General features: G+C 53.5%; 7 protein-coding genes across 7 annotated transcripts; 3 read left to right on the top strand and 4 right to left on the bottom strand.

Annotated features, from left to right (window-relative positions):
• Nucleotides 1-913: 913 nt before the first annotated feature.
• Nucleotides 914-3,348, top strand: IAQ61_000317 (uncharacterized protein; the record flags this gene model as incomplete). Its single annotated transcript, XM_066094619.1, has 7 exons — nucleotides 914-1,069; nucleotides 1,121-1,180; nucleotides 1,265-1,495; nucleotides 1,560-1,756; nucleotides 1,830-1,976; nucleotides 2,114-3,114; nucleotides 3,341-3,348. 7 exons carry the CDS (start codon nucleotides 914-916, stop codon nucleotides 3,346-3,348), a joined length of 1,800 nt encoding a protein of 599 aa, XP_065955472.1.
• A 167-nt stretch (nucleotides 3,349-3,515) lies between these two features.
• IAQ61_000316 (uncharacterized protein) lies at nucleotides 3,516-4,916 on the bottom strand (the record flags this gene model as incomplete). Its single annotated transcript, XM_003835453.1, has 1 exon — nucleotides 3,516-4,916. One exon carries the CDS (start codon nucleotides 4,914-4,916, stop codon nucleotides 3,516-3,518), a length of 1,401 nt encoding a protein of 466 aa, XP_003835501.1.
• A 220-nt stretch (nucleotides 4,917-5,136) lies between these two features.
• IAQ61_000315 (uncharacterized protein) lies at nucleotides 5,137-5,550 on the bottom strand (the record flags this gene model as incomplete). The annotated part of the gene is made up of 1 exon (XM_066094618.1): nucleotides 5,137-5,550. One exon carries the CDS (start codon nucleotides 5,548-5,550, stop codon nucleotides 5,137-5,139), a length of 414 nt encoding a protein of 137 aa, XP_065955471.1.
• A 140-nt stretch (nucleotides 5,551-5,690) lies between these two features.
• Nucleotides 5,691-6,161, bottom strand: IAQ61_000314 (uncharacterized protein; the record flags this gene model as incomplete). The annotated part of the gene is made up of 1 exon (XM_066094617.1): nucleotides 5,691-6,161. The coding sequence occupies one exon, from the start codon at nucleotides 6,159-6,161 to the stop codon at nucleotides 5,691-5,693; it is 471 nt and encodes a 156-aa protein (XP_065955470.1).
• Nucleotides 6,162-7,046: 885 nt separating this feature from the next.
• On the top strand, nucleotides 7,047-7,868 carry IAQ61_000313 (uncharacterized protein; the record flags this gene model as incomplete). Its single annotated transcript, XM_003835452.1, has 1 exon — nucleotides 7,047-7,868. The coding sequence occupies one exon, from the start codon at nucleotides 7,047-7,049 to the stop codon at nucleotides 7,866-7,868; it is 822 nt and encodes a 273-aa protein (XP_003835500.1).
• A 745-nt stretch (nucleotides 7,869-8,613) lies between these two features.
• On the bottom strand, nucleotides 8,614-11,178 carry IAQ61_000312 (uncharacterized protein; the record flags this gene model as incomplete). The annotated part of the gene is made up of 7 exons (XM_066094616.1): nucleotides 8,614-9,087; nucleotides 9,183-9,488; nucleotides 9,580-9,654; nucleotides 9,729-10,128; nucleotides 10,423-10,579; nucleotides 10,687-10,780; nucleotides 10,927-11,178. Coding segments are annotated over 7 exons (1,758 nt in total), but the record flags the coding sequence as incomplete, so codon positions are not given.
• Nucleotides 11,179-12,661: 1,483 nt separating this feature from the next.
• Nucleotides 12,662-15,177, top strand: IAQ61_000311 (uncharacterized protein; the record flags this gene model as incomplete). The annotated part of the gene is made up of 3 exons (XM_066094615.1): nucleotides 12,662-12,845; nucleotides 12,897-14,696; nucleotides 14,756-15,177. The coding sequence occupies 3 exons, from the start codon at nucleotides 12,662-12,664 to the stop codon at nucleotides 15,175-15,177; spliced, it is 2,406 nt and encodes an 801-aa protein (XP_065955468.1).
• Nucleotides 15,178-15,189: the final 12 nt, after the last annotated feature.

Here is a 15,189-nt window from a genome sequence, read left to right as displayed (position 1 = left end):
AGCACACCAACAAAAAAAAATAGCTAGCCTTGGGGGGAAACTCTAAAACCCCCCAGCCAGAGAGAGAGGATGGATGCACACTGCAAGCTGCCATCTCGTGTCATCTCATCAACCCGCTTCCCTTCATGGCATGGCTGTACCAGAAATGGACCCCTCTCTCAGCCGCTAGGTATTCCCCAGATTTTCACCTCGCATCCTGCATACAATATCTACAGCTATCTCATTGCTTTTTTTTTGGAAGCATGCCCAACCTCATTCTTGGGCCGCGGACCACTCGCGCACACCCCACGATGCCTTGGACACACACGCGCACCAGTAAGCTGGGAGCGTGGCAGGCTGGAGAGCCGGAAACGGGTCGTCTGCATCTCTGGCCCAACTTGTCCAGGCTGTTCTCTCAAGAAAAATGAGCCCCACCCACTATCGTGAACTCGCTCGCCACTTGCTACCATACCACCACAGCTTACCGTCCCTACCACTTGCATAGGAAGCGCGCACTCTTTGTCCCATCATCCGTCTTCCCCCCCAGCCTATGCCCATGCAGACACCAGCAAAGTCCCCCATCATGACTGCAGTCTGCAACACCCATTGTGAGAAATTACGGGCCTCTTCACCGCACAGTCCCCCACAGTCACCCTGCATGCCGTGCGACGACACCAGGCCGAGCAGATGAACCCGAGTCTAGGCGCTGGTAGAATCACCAGAATCATCGTGAAAGTCCTAATCGAGTATGGGCTGGAGCATCAATTTTCTGCACTTTCCACAGAAACGCCATGGTGCATGGCAGGCCTTGACCGATAGCCCCTCGTGCCAAGGGACTAGACCACCCTTTTCTTGCATCGTCACCTTGCGCTGCATCCTGTCCCCGACCTCGACCTGGCCACCCACGCCTGGCTCCACGCTTGCTGATTGATCAATGCCCTCCATCACCGACCCTGCCACGGCCACGACGGCCACGACGGCCACCACGCCGGCCACCACCGCTGCTCCATCACAAACACCCTCCACTCGCCATCGTGACTCTGCCCCGCTAGGCGTCGGCCTTGTCGCCCTGTTATTTGCTTTCCGCATCGTGAATGCATTGGCCCTGCGCACCTTCTTCCAGCCTGACGAGTTCTTCCAGTCGCTCGAGCCCGCATGGCAGCTGGCCTTTGGCACCACCAGCAATGCCTGGATCACCTGGGTAAATGCCCGTCGAAATCTCTCTCCCTCTCCCTCTCCCTCTCTCTCTCCATCTCCCTCGGCCGTCGTCTCACAAGATGAATAGGAGTGGACTACACAGTTGCGCTCGTCCCTGCATCCAACGCTATTTGCAGCCCTCTACCGAGTCGCGGCAGATCTAGCACATGTCTGTGGCTTGAGTTGGCCAGCTAAAGCAACAGTCCTACTGGCAACTCCCAAGCTCACCCAAGCCATCCTCGCAGCACTACTCGACTGCTATACATGGAAGCTTGCGGAAAAAGTCTACGGCCCTGGCAGTCGTACCGCTCTCACTACAGTAGGCCCCGCCGTCCCGCAATTTCCTTTAGACAATATCTGATATTTGATCTTGCGTCACCTAGTTGGCCTTGTCCGTGTGCAGCCCGTGGCAGTGGTTCTGCTCTACAAGAACCTTGTCCAACTGCGCGGAGACGACCATCACCGCCATTGCCATGTACTATTGGCCATGGCACTGGCATGCTCTTGCAAGAGAGGAAAATCTTGGAGCCAAGGGTAAAAAGCAAGCTGGTAGCCACATAGGCCTCGGCTCTATATCAGAGTAAGTCGTGCAAGTGGGAGAACTCCATCCCCGTACTCCGGGGCAGCGCCACTTTAGGCTCATGCTCATGCAGGCTTCGTTTGTCATTGCTGCTGGCAGCACTTGCCTGTATCCTCCGGCCAACCAATGGCCTCATCTGGCTTTGCGTATGCGTTCCCACCCTCTGGCAAGCCTCGAAATGGCTGCGGTATGTGTTGGTCCGCGAAATTCTGTCCTGCGGGTAAGTGCTTCCTTCTACCAGTGCCTGCTGCAGGGTCCTAGTCATGGACGACATATGGCTTGGGTCAAGAGTCGGTGCAGCTTTGCACTACCCCATGTTCGCGGTCACGAGAGGATGAGTCTGACCGACGATGCTAGATCTGCTGTCGTCGCATGCTCGGTTGCATCCGACAGACTTTACTATGGAGCCTGGACCCTGCCGCCGCTTCGCTTCTTGTACTTCAACATTGCTCAGTCATTGGCTGTCTTTTATGGCAAGAACAGAGCAGACTATTATTTCACCGAAGGCCTGCCCTTGCTTCTGACCACGGCGCTACCCTTTGCCGTCGCGGAACTCTGGCAGTCTTTGCGAGGCTCAAGGAACCAGAGTCTGGCCTCGTCCGCAAGTGTCCAGGCCAACAGAAGCCCTTCTGATGAAGACGTGATACAACATCACATCGTCACACGTCTAGCCTATACCTCCATCTTCATGACCTTGGTGCTGAGTCTGATATCCCACAAGGAAGTACGCTTCCTCTACCCCATTCTCCCCTTCCTCCACATCATCGCCGCCGCACCGCTCTCCTCCTTTCTCAGCCCGCCTATCTCCCTTCCCCGCAAAGCCATAGTCATCGCCCTCCTCAGCGTGAACGTCCTACTCGCCGGTTATGTATCACAAATCCACCAACGCGGCGTCATCGACGTCCTCACCTACCTCCGCCACAAGCACGAGACACACAACCACCTGTCCGCCGTCTCCGGCAGCAGCACAACCCACCCCATCACCAACACAACCGTAGCCTTCCTGATGCCCTGCCACTCCACCCCTTGGCGCTCCCACCTCATCTACCCCTCCATCTCCGCCTGGGCTCTCACCTGCGAACCCCCACTGCACATTCCCCTTCCCGACCGCCCCTCGTACCTCGACGAAGCAGACGCCTTCTACATCCACCCAGGCCCCGTCTCCTGGCTCCGCACCAACATGCAAGACCCAGCTTCGATTCAGCGCGACGGCGGCGCCGGCGGCCCCTCTGGCCGCCACTGGGCCCGCCACGATGCCAAGTTGAAGGACCCGTCGAGGCGCGAGTGGCCCGAGCATCTCGTCTTTTTCGAGGCCCTCGAGGAGATGTTGGAGGGGTTTTTGCAGGGCAGTCGGTATCGTGAGTGTTGGCGGGGGTGGAATAGTCATTGGCATGATGATGGGAGGAGGGTGGGGGATGTTGTGGTTTGGTGTTTGGAGGGGGTGTGATGTATATATATATATATATATGTGTGTGTGTGTGTGTTTGTTTTGTTGTCTTGTAAGAATAAGGAAGTAGGGTGGGTGGTGTGTTTTGTGTCTTGGTGGGGTGGTTTATAACCACATGTTATATAAGACTATATCAGTCTCCTAGTTCTAGTAGACTCGAAACCACAATCATTTTCCACAAGTTTCTGAAATTGTGGGAATTATGCACATGATTCAAGGTGATGCAACTCGTCACTCCTCGACTGAAATCAATCCTGTTGGGCAAGGAAACAAAAAAACTGTTTCCACAAGGGCAGACTAAACACCCCTGGGTCACGATAACAGTGCTTTCGAAGCTACACTCAACAACCACGCTGCATCGTGCCATCCTCCCACCTCCTCCACCTCCTCAGACCGCCGAGCATCATCATCCCCACCTCCCGCATCCCCCGCATCCCTATCCCCCGCACCCGTCCCCCCTACAGCCGCCGCAGCCACCACACCCTCCCTCTCCAACTTGCGCCTCTTCGCCTCGACCTCGCGCCGCAACTTCAACTCGTCTCTGGTGAGATTTGCCAATTGAGGGGGCTGTTGCTGGTGTTGATAGTGGAGCCGATCTTCATCCGCATTGTCGTCATCGTCATCGGAACTCGCCTCGCCATCCTCAGTCACGGAAAACAGAGACCAGCCAATGAAGCGGTCGAGCCAGCCGGCGATTCCAAAGGCGGGTTCGCGCGCGAGTCGGGCGAGGTGGACTTCGTCGGGGTCGGAAGTTGTCGAGGTGGATTGGTTGTCGTCGTCGTCTTCCTCTGGGGCGCCCAAGAAGTCTGGTTCGGGATAAGGGTCGTCGGTGACGAGGTCGAGGGGGGTGGATTCGGCGGGGTCGAGGCAAGGGTGCGAGTGGCCTGGTGCGAGGAGATCGACGCGGGATCCTACTCTGCTGGTCCTGCGGCTCTGACGGGCGCTGGGGGCGCGGGAGTGCACGCGAGAGGGGATTCGGCTGCCTGCGTGGGAGATATGGGGGGAGAAGAAGGAGGGGTTCGGGTAGTCTGGGTCGGTGATGTGGTGGCCGGAGAGGAGGGCCATGCGTTGGGGTTCGAGGTCGTAGTTGTCTGCTTGGCCGACGAGGCTCGTTGAGCTTTCTCGGCTGATGAGCCAGCCTTGGCCTTTGCTATCGCGCGATTCGCTGGCGATGGCCAGACCGGCGCGGTGAAGCCATTCTTCTTTGGATTCTTCTGTGTGGCGTTTATGGTGGTGGTTGTGTTGGTGGGGCCGGGAAAGTGGTGTACGTGGTGCTGGGAGCGGTGCTGTGCGTTTCCGCGTGTGGTGTCTGCCTTGGTTCAATTTCTTGGTTTCGGGGCCGAGTACAATAGGGGTTTGGTCTGCGAAGCTGACACCGTGGGGATGGTGTAGGAGGGTGCTTGTGCTTTTTGCTTTGGGTACGTCGCCGATCTCGCGGACCGACGTGTCGATGAAGTAGCCATCGTAGGCGTAAGCCTTTTTGGCACGATTCCGCGAGTTGCTGCGGGATTGGCTCAGACTGAGGATGCCTGGGGTGGTTGGAGCCGACTTTTGGGCAATGTAGGAAGTGCGCGGTGTGCGGGTCCGGTCTTCGGGTGAGGGCGGTGCGGAGGCATCGAGGGGGTATTTGGCGGTGAGGGGTGCAAGGGAGAGATTTTGAAGATTAGGGTAAGAGCGCCGTGAGCGTGAGGCGGAGCGTGGTGCTTCTTCCATGAGGCCGCAATTGCAAGAGGGCCGAGGGGAGAGAGGTTATATGCTAGGGGTGCAGCAATCTGTGCAGCGTCATGTGTTGATGGCGGTCCCTTCATGTTGGCCGAGGTTCGATGACAAGTGAGCACGGGCTCTGGGGGACGGGAAGGCTAAGACGATCAGCGTTAGTGGGCAGTTGGGGATCTGGCCGGATCAGCACGTGAAAAGTGGTGAGATGGCGCGCTCACGAGTCGCAAGGCCTTGGAATGGTTCCATGTTCCTCGTCCATCTCCAGTTCGTCGCGTGAGCCATGGCCGCGGCTGCAGCTTGCAGATGCATCTTCCCAGTCTTCCACTGTCGCTTGCCATGGTTGTCTCGACGAAAAGGGGTAGCCATGGGCCACAGCAGGTAGGGAAGCAGCTAGGTAGCTGGCTTGCCCAAACGATGCAGTGCCATGCTGGTGGTGAGAGCTTGCTAAAGCACAAAAGCAAGAGTGGCCGCGCGTGACAATAAAGGATGATGTGTGTGGTGGGGAGATGGACCGGTATTGGTGAGATGGCCAAGGGAAAGCTTCGGCTGTAGGTGTAGGACATTCGCGGGGTTTTACGCCTTGCAGCTTCCAAGCTTGAGCCGTGCCCGTTACGCGTCTGCCTGCCATGGCGCTGGTTACAGATTGCTGGTGTGGACTGATGAGAAGATTCACATTGATTGCATGTACATGGGCTGTCTAAGCCATGGAGAGTCATAGTACGAAGCTACGACGGTGCCATGGCAGCGAACAGATTGATAGACATCCTATCATAATTGTGTGTAGGTGGAGATGACGTCGCGAGTCTGGAACCGAGACTGGGTTGAGACGTGGACGACTATGCAATCCGTACCATGGCCATGTAGGTCGTCGTAGCCGGACCAGCAGAAAGGAAATTGAGCCATCATCCCACGCGTTGCCCTCGGACCGTTGCTGGACAAAGCTTGCCTTTCTCTCCAGTAAGCCAGCTTTTGTGTGCAGCCATAAGACTGTGCATTGCTGTCTCCGAATGCAAAGTGCGAGCATAGGCAGATGGATTGCTTACTACCCAGATCTCCGTATAAAATACCGTACCACCGGCTCCCTTTGTCCCTTGGCTTGTTCCTGCATGGGGAAAGACTTGGATTCCCAAGAACCAAGGTAAGACTTATGTGGGAAGGAGCGGCCACAGTAGCGTCTAGCACTATTTCCGTTAGCGTTAGCGGGCCTTCTTTCGTACCACTTTCCTCGCCCATGGCCATCGCCTGTTGGGGAAGAAAAAAAGAAAAAGGGTCTCGGGGGTCTCGGGGGAGCCCAGCCGACTGAATCCACCACCACCAAAACTGTGAATCGTACATAATCACTTCCATCAAGGCCCGTCCGCTCCTCCCCCGCTCGTCCCCCTTCCCCCTTCCCACTTTCCCTCCTCCTCCCCTCCCCCCCCCCCCCCTCGACTTTCGATCTTCTCGACCTCTTCGCTACCAATACCTGGTGCCATCAACTTTACATATACCTTCCACGCTGTGCATGCCGCCGCCACCCCACCCACCCACTCACCCGCTCTATTCACAATGAACCTCGCCTCTTCGCATCACAGCAAGAAGCAATCAACATGTCTGCTATAACCCAGCGGTGACCTGCGAAGTAAGTCTCCCTCTCCCTTTTGAATACTCCAATATACCAGCCTCTGTCACTCTTTGGAACCCGCAATCGTGACTATACCGTGGATGATGGACGCGACAGTAGTGCCACGACCAAACCACGTTTCTTTGGTTCTCCGACTGCTTCAACCAAGTCACCGACAGGACACGATGCTCGAAAAATATCCGACCCTGAAAATATTCGGTCGGGCCTTGCTAACTAAATAAAAGGCTGTTCGCTCCGTTGCTTCTGCCATCCTCCCTCCTTTCTTGTCTTCGCCCACAGTCAACAGCCTTTCGTAACGTTCCCACAAACCCAGTTCTGCACAGAGTCTCCCAACACTGTGTGATCAAAATCCCTGTGGAGGTACATATATCACACTGTTCTTGATTACCGCACGCCTTAAATCATCCACAGGCGCATTTCGCAGTCAGACTCAAGCTGCCGCACTTGGAACCAAATACGCTTGGCTGTCGAGGTCAGAAACTACGGTTGCACAATCTACAATGTCTGTCACAAACACCAGCATTACCGTCCCCGCTGGCCAGGGTCAGAACGATGTCCAGACCATGTTCAAGAAGATTCGCGACTTCGTCCACAGTCTGGGCCTTCCCATCAGCGATGGTCTCACCCAACATGCCGCCGAGGTCAACCACGAGGACCTGGACCACGACCATGAGTGCTCGAGTTCTTGCAGGCCTAGCTCACGCGGCACCGTCACTCCCGCTCACTCCATCCGTTCTGCATCAGAACGTCTCCACTCTCTTATCCCGCCCAGCAACTATGGCGCCGTAGTACCAGGCATGATTTACCGCAGCAGCTACCCCGAGGAAAAGAACTACGAATTCCTAAAGGACCTGAAGATCAAGAGTATCATCACTCTTGTCCCCGAGCCACTCTCTCCTGAGTACAAGGATTTCATGGAGGAGGCTGGCATTCAGCATTTCCATGTTCACATCCGCGCCAATAAGGGCGAAGTCCGCGTGGAATCATGCGACATGTCCCGTGCGCTTCGTTTGATCATGGATCGCACCAACCACCCCATCCTCATCCACTGCAACAAAGGCAAGCACCGCACTGGATGCACCGTTGCTGTCCTTCGCCGTATCTTCGGTAAAATGAGCCTGGATGCCATCCGCGAGGAGTATCATACCTATGCTGGCGTCAAAGCTCGCTTCTTGGACGAGGTCTTCTTTGAAACCTTTGACCTCAATCTGGTCATGTGGATGGCTCGACAGGAGGGCTGGGTCGCGCCCGCGCCCACCATCGCACCGCCTTCGCCCCCAGAATCTCTCTCCTCCAAGGTCGACGCAAAAGTCTTGGCCTAAGTCTATTTCCTTTGTTCACAAACGCATCCTCTAGGCGTTTCGGAAGTGCTCTGAGACAAAGCCTGCGGACAGCGGACCTGGATAGTCATCCTCTTTTCTTAGCTTGCATTGTTATGGCGCTTGGGGGAAAAGGCATCGCCCCATGGATGCATCGTTCGGGTTCTTGGCGTTTCGACTATACTGATAGCAAATCACGTGTAACACTGTACTGGGCACTTCATTGAGCACCCAGTATTTCTTTTTTTGTCGACTTTTCCTTTGTGTGTAGGGTCCCATTGTTTGCATATTCTTTGGCTACAGCTCTGGGTTGAACTAGCTAGACTACAAGACTTTTGGGTTGGCAGGCAAATCGGGCGCGTCTCTCCTATCGTACCTTGTGTACTCTGTCTGCGTCACTCGGTTCATAGTCTAATGGAATCTGATTTCTACAGAACTTTGCGCTCTTTACTCGTGTGAAGATGTGAGGCTGTACTGCTGGACGTTGTGTGATTAGCTCATGACTGGGTAAATTAATTCACACGTCGCAGATGTATGATAAATCTAACATGGTACACTGTGAATAGCCCAAACACTGAATCATTACGGAAAGTTGGTTCAATTCGATTCGCGAAGATTGTTGTTTTTCAAACAGTTTGTATTTCGATTCGATAAAACAGTATACAAAAAACAATGAATGGGTATCATCATAACATCATCAAACATCAACACCATACCACCTCCCACCCACCTCCCACCCACCAAACCCTCACCCCCCATCAACCTGCCTCACCGCTCTCCTAGGCCACTCCACAAACCCCCTCAACTCCTCCCCCACCCCCCAATATACCCCCTCCACCCACTCCCCCACCTTCGTCGGCGCCCGCACCCGCACCCCCTTCCCCTCCACCACCCCCTCCAACAAAACCCGCACCGCCAAAAAATGCGCCACCAGCACCCCCGCCACCCCCCTTCCCCCCGCCACAAACGCCGCAAACTCCGCACTCTCCCACCTCGCCGGCTGCTCGTACAGCGCGGTGAAGGCTGTGTAGGCGCCGACGGGATCCTGTGCGCCTGCACGGGCTACGGTTTTCTCGAGGCCGCTGTGGAAGGCTTGTTCGTGGGGATGCAGGGGGAGGGTGTGGAGGGCGTGTAGGGAGGATGCGGCGGGGGTGAGATCGAGGAGGGGGTTTTTGGTGAGGGCGGAGTGGAGGGTTTGGACGTGGGAGGGGTTGTGGAAGGGCTGTGAGGGGAGAGAAAGGGGGGGGGATGTTAGCTTTTCTGTGCTTGAGCGTTTTTATAGGGGTTTTTAAGGGGTTTATAGGAGGGGATGCTTACGTTGAATAGGGAGGCGGAGAGGGATTGCGTGGTGTTGTTGTTTGCGATGATGATGCAGCCGCGAATCATGAGCAGGAATTCAGACATGCCGTTATCGAGGTAGCTGGATTGAAAGGCGAGAGCCATGGTAGCTGCGATTCGAGCGTCTTGCTCGGCTGCAGACTCGGGGGGTGTGGAGAGGGCTTCGTGGAGGGAATTCAGGGCCAGAATGCGGTGTTGGAGTGCTTGTGCTGTGAGACTGGAGTGGGACATGGGGTTGAGATGTGAAGCGGCCAATGCGAGGATGGAGTGGATGAGGTATTCGTACTGGGTGAGATTGAGCCCTCTTGATACCAATTCTTGCTTGGCCTGGACGTTTTGTATATACTTACGTTGTGTATGAAGCTTGGTATCATACTGGCCCGGATTTTATCGCCGCAGAGAGGTAGGTCCGGATATACGGTGACGAGAAAACGATGAAACAAGTGCATATCTGCCATGGACTTCGAAAGAGAACAGTCAGTAACCCGACGAGTTCCTCATGTGTCGACATCACAGTCGACTTACGAACATGCCCGGTGTAGCCTGTAGACCATCCAATGTTTGTGCAGAGGGAGAGGTAGGAGGAGATTTTTGCGTCGATGTGTGCAGAATCTCGACTGGATATTCGCACTGCAGTCCTGCTTTGCCACAGTGATAGCATTGTGGGTGTGTTTCGCTGCACTTTATCCTCCGCCTCTTGCAATTATAGCAGCCTCGACGAGATTTCGTGTGTCCCTTTCTCGGTATCGGCTTTCTCGGCTGCGGCGGTGAACTGACAGTCCGAGATTCAAATGGAGAGGGTGAGTCGCCAGACACATTGCTCATCAAGGAGGGATCGGGAGAAGGAAGCATAGTTTGCAGAGCATCTGTTGAAAAAAAAAATAACAAGCTCCCACGCGGGCTACGACCAACTGTCCTCCATATACTGATATGTTTTTTTTGCCTATATGCATGTCTAGCAGCTGCGGCCAGAGCATCACCCACCTATTTGGGGGCCAAACCAAACAATTGGGTTACTCCACTGGTGTGGGCGCTGCAGGGTGATCAGGGGGATGCCAGCTCTTCATCTCCAGCTCGTCTTGGCTGACTCACAGCCCTACGCACCAGGTAAATGGTCTCTACCCAAATGACAATCTAACTCGCTCCCTGTCGTTGCAAGTAACCTTCAGGGTCGGCGAGACCGCCTAGATTAGCTGAGCGGCGTTTACCGTACCCTCACCGGGTCATGCACGTGGCCATTTCATCCGATAGCTGAGTAGTACCTATGCGGTGCATCTTGTTCAGGCAGGCTTTGCGAACGTCGGTGTTGAAGGTCACTTCGTTCGTCTGGGTGTTTAGGCATCCAGACTTTTCCGTCGAGCTCGCTTCTGTGTGTACTAACGGGGGTTTTTAATTTGGGTTTTATGAGGCGTCTTATCCTTGTGTATGCTTGTGGCTTTCTGATGTGTTATTTTGGATATTTCTGGGAGGCAGATTCAAGCACCATCAAGCTCTGAATAGAGATCCTTGAGAACAAGGCGGTTGCCGTAGTGGATAAACGCAATGGCTCGTACCGGTCGCCTGTCATGTAGCAGTGACTACGGTACAAGATGTCCTCCATTTTTAGATTAGTCTGGGCTGATGGCAAGTCTGCCTTGTGCTACAGCGAAACTCAAAGCTTTCGCGACGCGGAGAATCATTGTGTACTGATTGACGATACCTACAGTACTGGCTCATCACTTACACCTTTCGTGTTTTCTTCAGATCCGGCCCGCTTCATGTAGGCCCAAGATGCACTGGGTAGGTACAGAGACGAGTAAATAGCGACAATGGAATTTGTAGCTCGGAGAAAGATGCGAAGACTGCAGGTGGCTGAACAACACCAGGTTTTGCCAAGACAATGTCGTGTGACCCACCTCTCTTCCTGCATGCTTCCCGCCTCCCGGGCGCCGCCCTTCTTCTGTTTTGAGTACAGAGTCCGCTCGCGTCTTTGATGCTACCATATTTATCGGGACGATTGCAAAATCTTCCCTATTCCATCTGCAGACAGCTATGCCCGTTCTTGATATGACATCCACAAGCCTGTGGTTGAAAGGGGCCGCCATACCTAGACGATCCTGCATTGTGTGAACCTATCAGATGAGCGAAACAAACTATAAACCAAGTTCTCCATTCTACAGCTGTATCGCAGACCCCGCGCTGGTATATATTTGGACATTTGACTAAGCCTCGGAGCGCTTCTTGGGTTCCTGGTCTCACTAGCACGCACGGGACGCTTAAAAGGTTTAGGCCCCCAAAAGAACGGCGCTCTTAGATTCTGTTGGACGGCACATCTGGAGCTACGCAGCAGGAGATTACTCCCACTGGATGCACTGCCTTTGGCAATGGGAACAAACATGAAACATGGCTGGCGTTGCGACCCAGTGGTGGGAAGCCACATGCATTTATTTTTGATGGTTGAAAAGACCTCCAGTTCAACATAACTTTAGCAAGTAAGTAAAAGACAAAATCTTAGGGGGAACGAAGCTGTAGGCCTTGAATATTTTTTTACGAGCATATGCAACTTCGCCATGCTTGGAGTCTCAAATGGGCCAAATGTAAACCGAGTGCTAGTGTGGTGCATGACTTGAAAAGATACACATTCATTGGCTGGTTGTTTCTGCGACTTATGTTGTCAAGAATTGGAGGCGCCTGCAAAGCATCGGAGACAAGCTTGATCTGCTATGGATCACTTTGTCTCTTCACCACATGCACGGTCATCGGATGCGCGGGCGTTGTACCCGCAAAACGTTGTGGTGCCTTGGTAAGACAGCAGTCTCTTACAGGCTAGCACAAGGCCAATGATTTGGTTATAACTTCAAGACTGGACTAGCTGACACTAGGCATTTTTATACATCAAGTGGCGTGGACAGACTAAAAGCCGTTGTGCAACATGCTTACTCATGGAAATGCACAAACCCGAATTAGGAGAATGCCGTTTTATATGATCCTCGACAGCGATGATCCTGTTAGATCGCCGGTGAAGGAGGATGGTTTGGAGTGTCCTCATGCCTCGGTCCATTTCTCAGAGCTGTCGTGCTTACGGTATGGCTTGTGATATATTTGTATCTGCCGGTAAATCTGTGCAGGATAGAACGCTGTCGCAGTGACAGTAACCTTGAAAAGCGGGCATCGTTGCAGTGCTCGCGCAATTCCACGAAGTGATCATCTTGGCAATATATCGATTGGCGAGGCTGCAGATGTGACAAAAGCGTCTCCAATATTCACGCGCGGTGCAGGAGACGCTGGTTACTTTATCCTGGATCAGCAGGTTACCAGCTGTATGGATATTCTACCCCGCAACATGTCCCACCGATCGATCAGGAACACCAGCTCTTCCAAGATGACGTCGCCCATTATGATCTCGATTGAATGTAGCAGCAACCACAGAACATGTGTTAGATTCTCCCGCATAGGGCTGTCTTTGGACTATTCGAACAATGATCTTTCATATCTATTGCTACTTTAGCGTCTTTGTACAACTCACAAGGTCCGCACGAGGCGATAGCCATTCGCGATCACCTGAGACTTTGGACCTGCGCGAATGGATCGACCCATTGATTGGAAGTAGAAGCGGAGGCAATGTTTTCGTAGGCGCAACTTTGCCATACGGCATGGCCAAAGGCAGGTAACCGCGACTATCCAGTAGAACTAGATATGCTGATGCCTCGTCAGCCGTTGCAGACGTAGATGGCGAAAAGACGGGAGGATTCTCCACAGATGGCAGTAACATCACGGGATTCTCTGCACTCCACGACTCTGGGACTGGAGGCAATCCGAGCCTGGGCAACTTTCCCATCTTTCCACAAATCTGTCCGCAAGACGATATCAATAGCTGTAAGTTCCCCATTGGCGCACGAGCGACTCCTCATCGCAACGACTCTGTCAAAGCACGACCTGGATACTTCGCAGTCACACTTGAAAATGGAATCCAGGCAGACATGGCTGTTTCTGAACACGCAGCGCTTTTCCGCTTTGACTTCTCACAGACTGCCGCCAGAAATAGCAGTGCTAGCCCGATGATCTTGATAGATCTTACGGATCTATGGGCAAGTCGGCAGAATGCTTCTATCAGTGTAGACGCCATGCCAGATGGAAGATCTGGCCGAATCAAAGGAAACGGTACATTTCTCCCAAGTTTTGGTGCTGGATCATACCAAGCATATTTTTGTTTGGATGTGACAGGAGGAGCGATTAAGGACTCTGGTGTATGGGTCAATGACCGAGCGGGCACTGAGCCAAAAGAGTTATACGTCACACGCGGCTTCAATCTCTTCTATCTACAAGCCGGTGGCTTTCTACGATTCCAAGGACCCCTTTCTGGGCCTCTCCTCGCCCGAATGGGTCTCAGCTTTACCAATACTGAACAGGCGTGTGGAAATGCTGAGCGAGAGATACCTGGTCCCGACTTTCACTTTGAACCTCTGGTGACAGCGGCTGAGAGCGCATGGCGCAAGAAAATCGACCCGATATCGATGATACCCGGTGGCGTGGAGAACAGCATACAGAAAAGCTTCTGGAGTGCCGTCTACCGAACCATGATCTCCCCCCAAGACTACACGGGCGAAAACCCACACTGGAAAAGCGACGAACCATACTTTGATTCATTCTACTGCATATGGGACATGTGGCGTGTTCAGCTGCCCTTCCTCACAATACTAGATGCTGCGATGATGTCCAAAATAGTGCGCAGTCTTTTAGATACTTACAAGCATAGAGGATGGCTACCAGACTGTATGATGAGCACCTGCAAGGGATGGACACAGGGTGGCTCAGATGCAGACAATGTCATCGTGGACGCGTACGTCAAGAACCTGACCGGTATTGACTGGGAGCTCGCCTACGAAGCCGTGCTCAATGACGCGCAAAACGAGCCTCTGGAGTGGAGTGTAGAAGGAAGAGGCGGACTCACCAGCTGGAAACGACTACATTACATCCCATACCTTGACTTCGACCCCGTGGGCTTTGGGACAAATTCTCGAAGCATATCACGCACGCTCGAATACGCATACAACGACTTCAATCTGGCCACGTTGGCGAAAGGACTGAGAAAGGATACTCACGCCACGTATGCAGAACGGGCCAGAAATTGGCGTAATCTGTTCAAGCCCGATCAAACATCTTCAATAAATGGCACAGACACGGGCTTCAAAGGCTTCTTCCAACCAAAATATCTAAACGGCACCTGGGGGTATCAAGATCCCATTGCCTGCAGTCCCCTCGCAGACTTCTGCTCGCTTACCTCGAACCCTTCTGAGACTTTTGAGTCTAGCGCGTGGGAATACATGTTCTTCGTGCCCCATGACATTGGCAAAGTGATAGAATTGCTGGGTGGGGAAGACACGTTCCTGAAACGACTTGACTTTTTCCATTCATCAGGTCTAGCAGACATTGGCAACGAGCCCGTCTTTTTAACAGTCTATATGCCGCATTACGCAGGACGTCCGGCGCTATCTGCAGAACGCGTTCACTCTTGTAAGCCTTCTGCGTCATAAATTCTCCAGTTATACGTGGCCACTCACACAAGCACCCAGATATTCCCTCCCGCTTCAACACCTCCCAAGCCGGCCTCCCCGGCAACGACGATTCCGGAGCAATGGCTAGTTTCACAATCTTCAGCATGATAGGTCTTTTCCCCAATCCAGGGCAGAACGTCTACTTCATCACTCCCCCGTTCTTCGAATCCGTCAGTATCACAAACCACATTACCAATAACACGGCTACAATTCGCAATGTTAATTTTGACGCGCAGTACGAAAGGATTTATATACAGAGCGTGAAACTCAATGGAAAGAAGTATACGAGGAATTGGATTGGACATGAGTTTTTTACGGAGGGGTGGACGCTGGAATTAACGCTTGGGGAGGTGGAGAGCGATTGGGGTAGGGGGGTTGGGGATCGGCCGCCGAGTATGTCGGATGGAAGGGGCGAGGGGGAAGGTATGAGCGCGTTCTAGAGAGTAGTGTAG

The sequence above is a fragment of the Plenodomus lingam genome (assembly GCF_022343315.1).
Source record: "Plenodomus lingam strain CAN1 chromosome Unknown contig_1, whole genome shotgun sequence".
NCBI classification, from domain to species: domain Eukaryota; kingdom Fungi; phylum Ascomycota; class Dothideomycetes; order Pleosporales; family Leptosphaeriaceae; genus Plenodomus; species Plenodomus lingam.
This window is presented reverse-complemented; position numbering and strand designations above follow the sequence as displayed.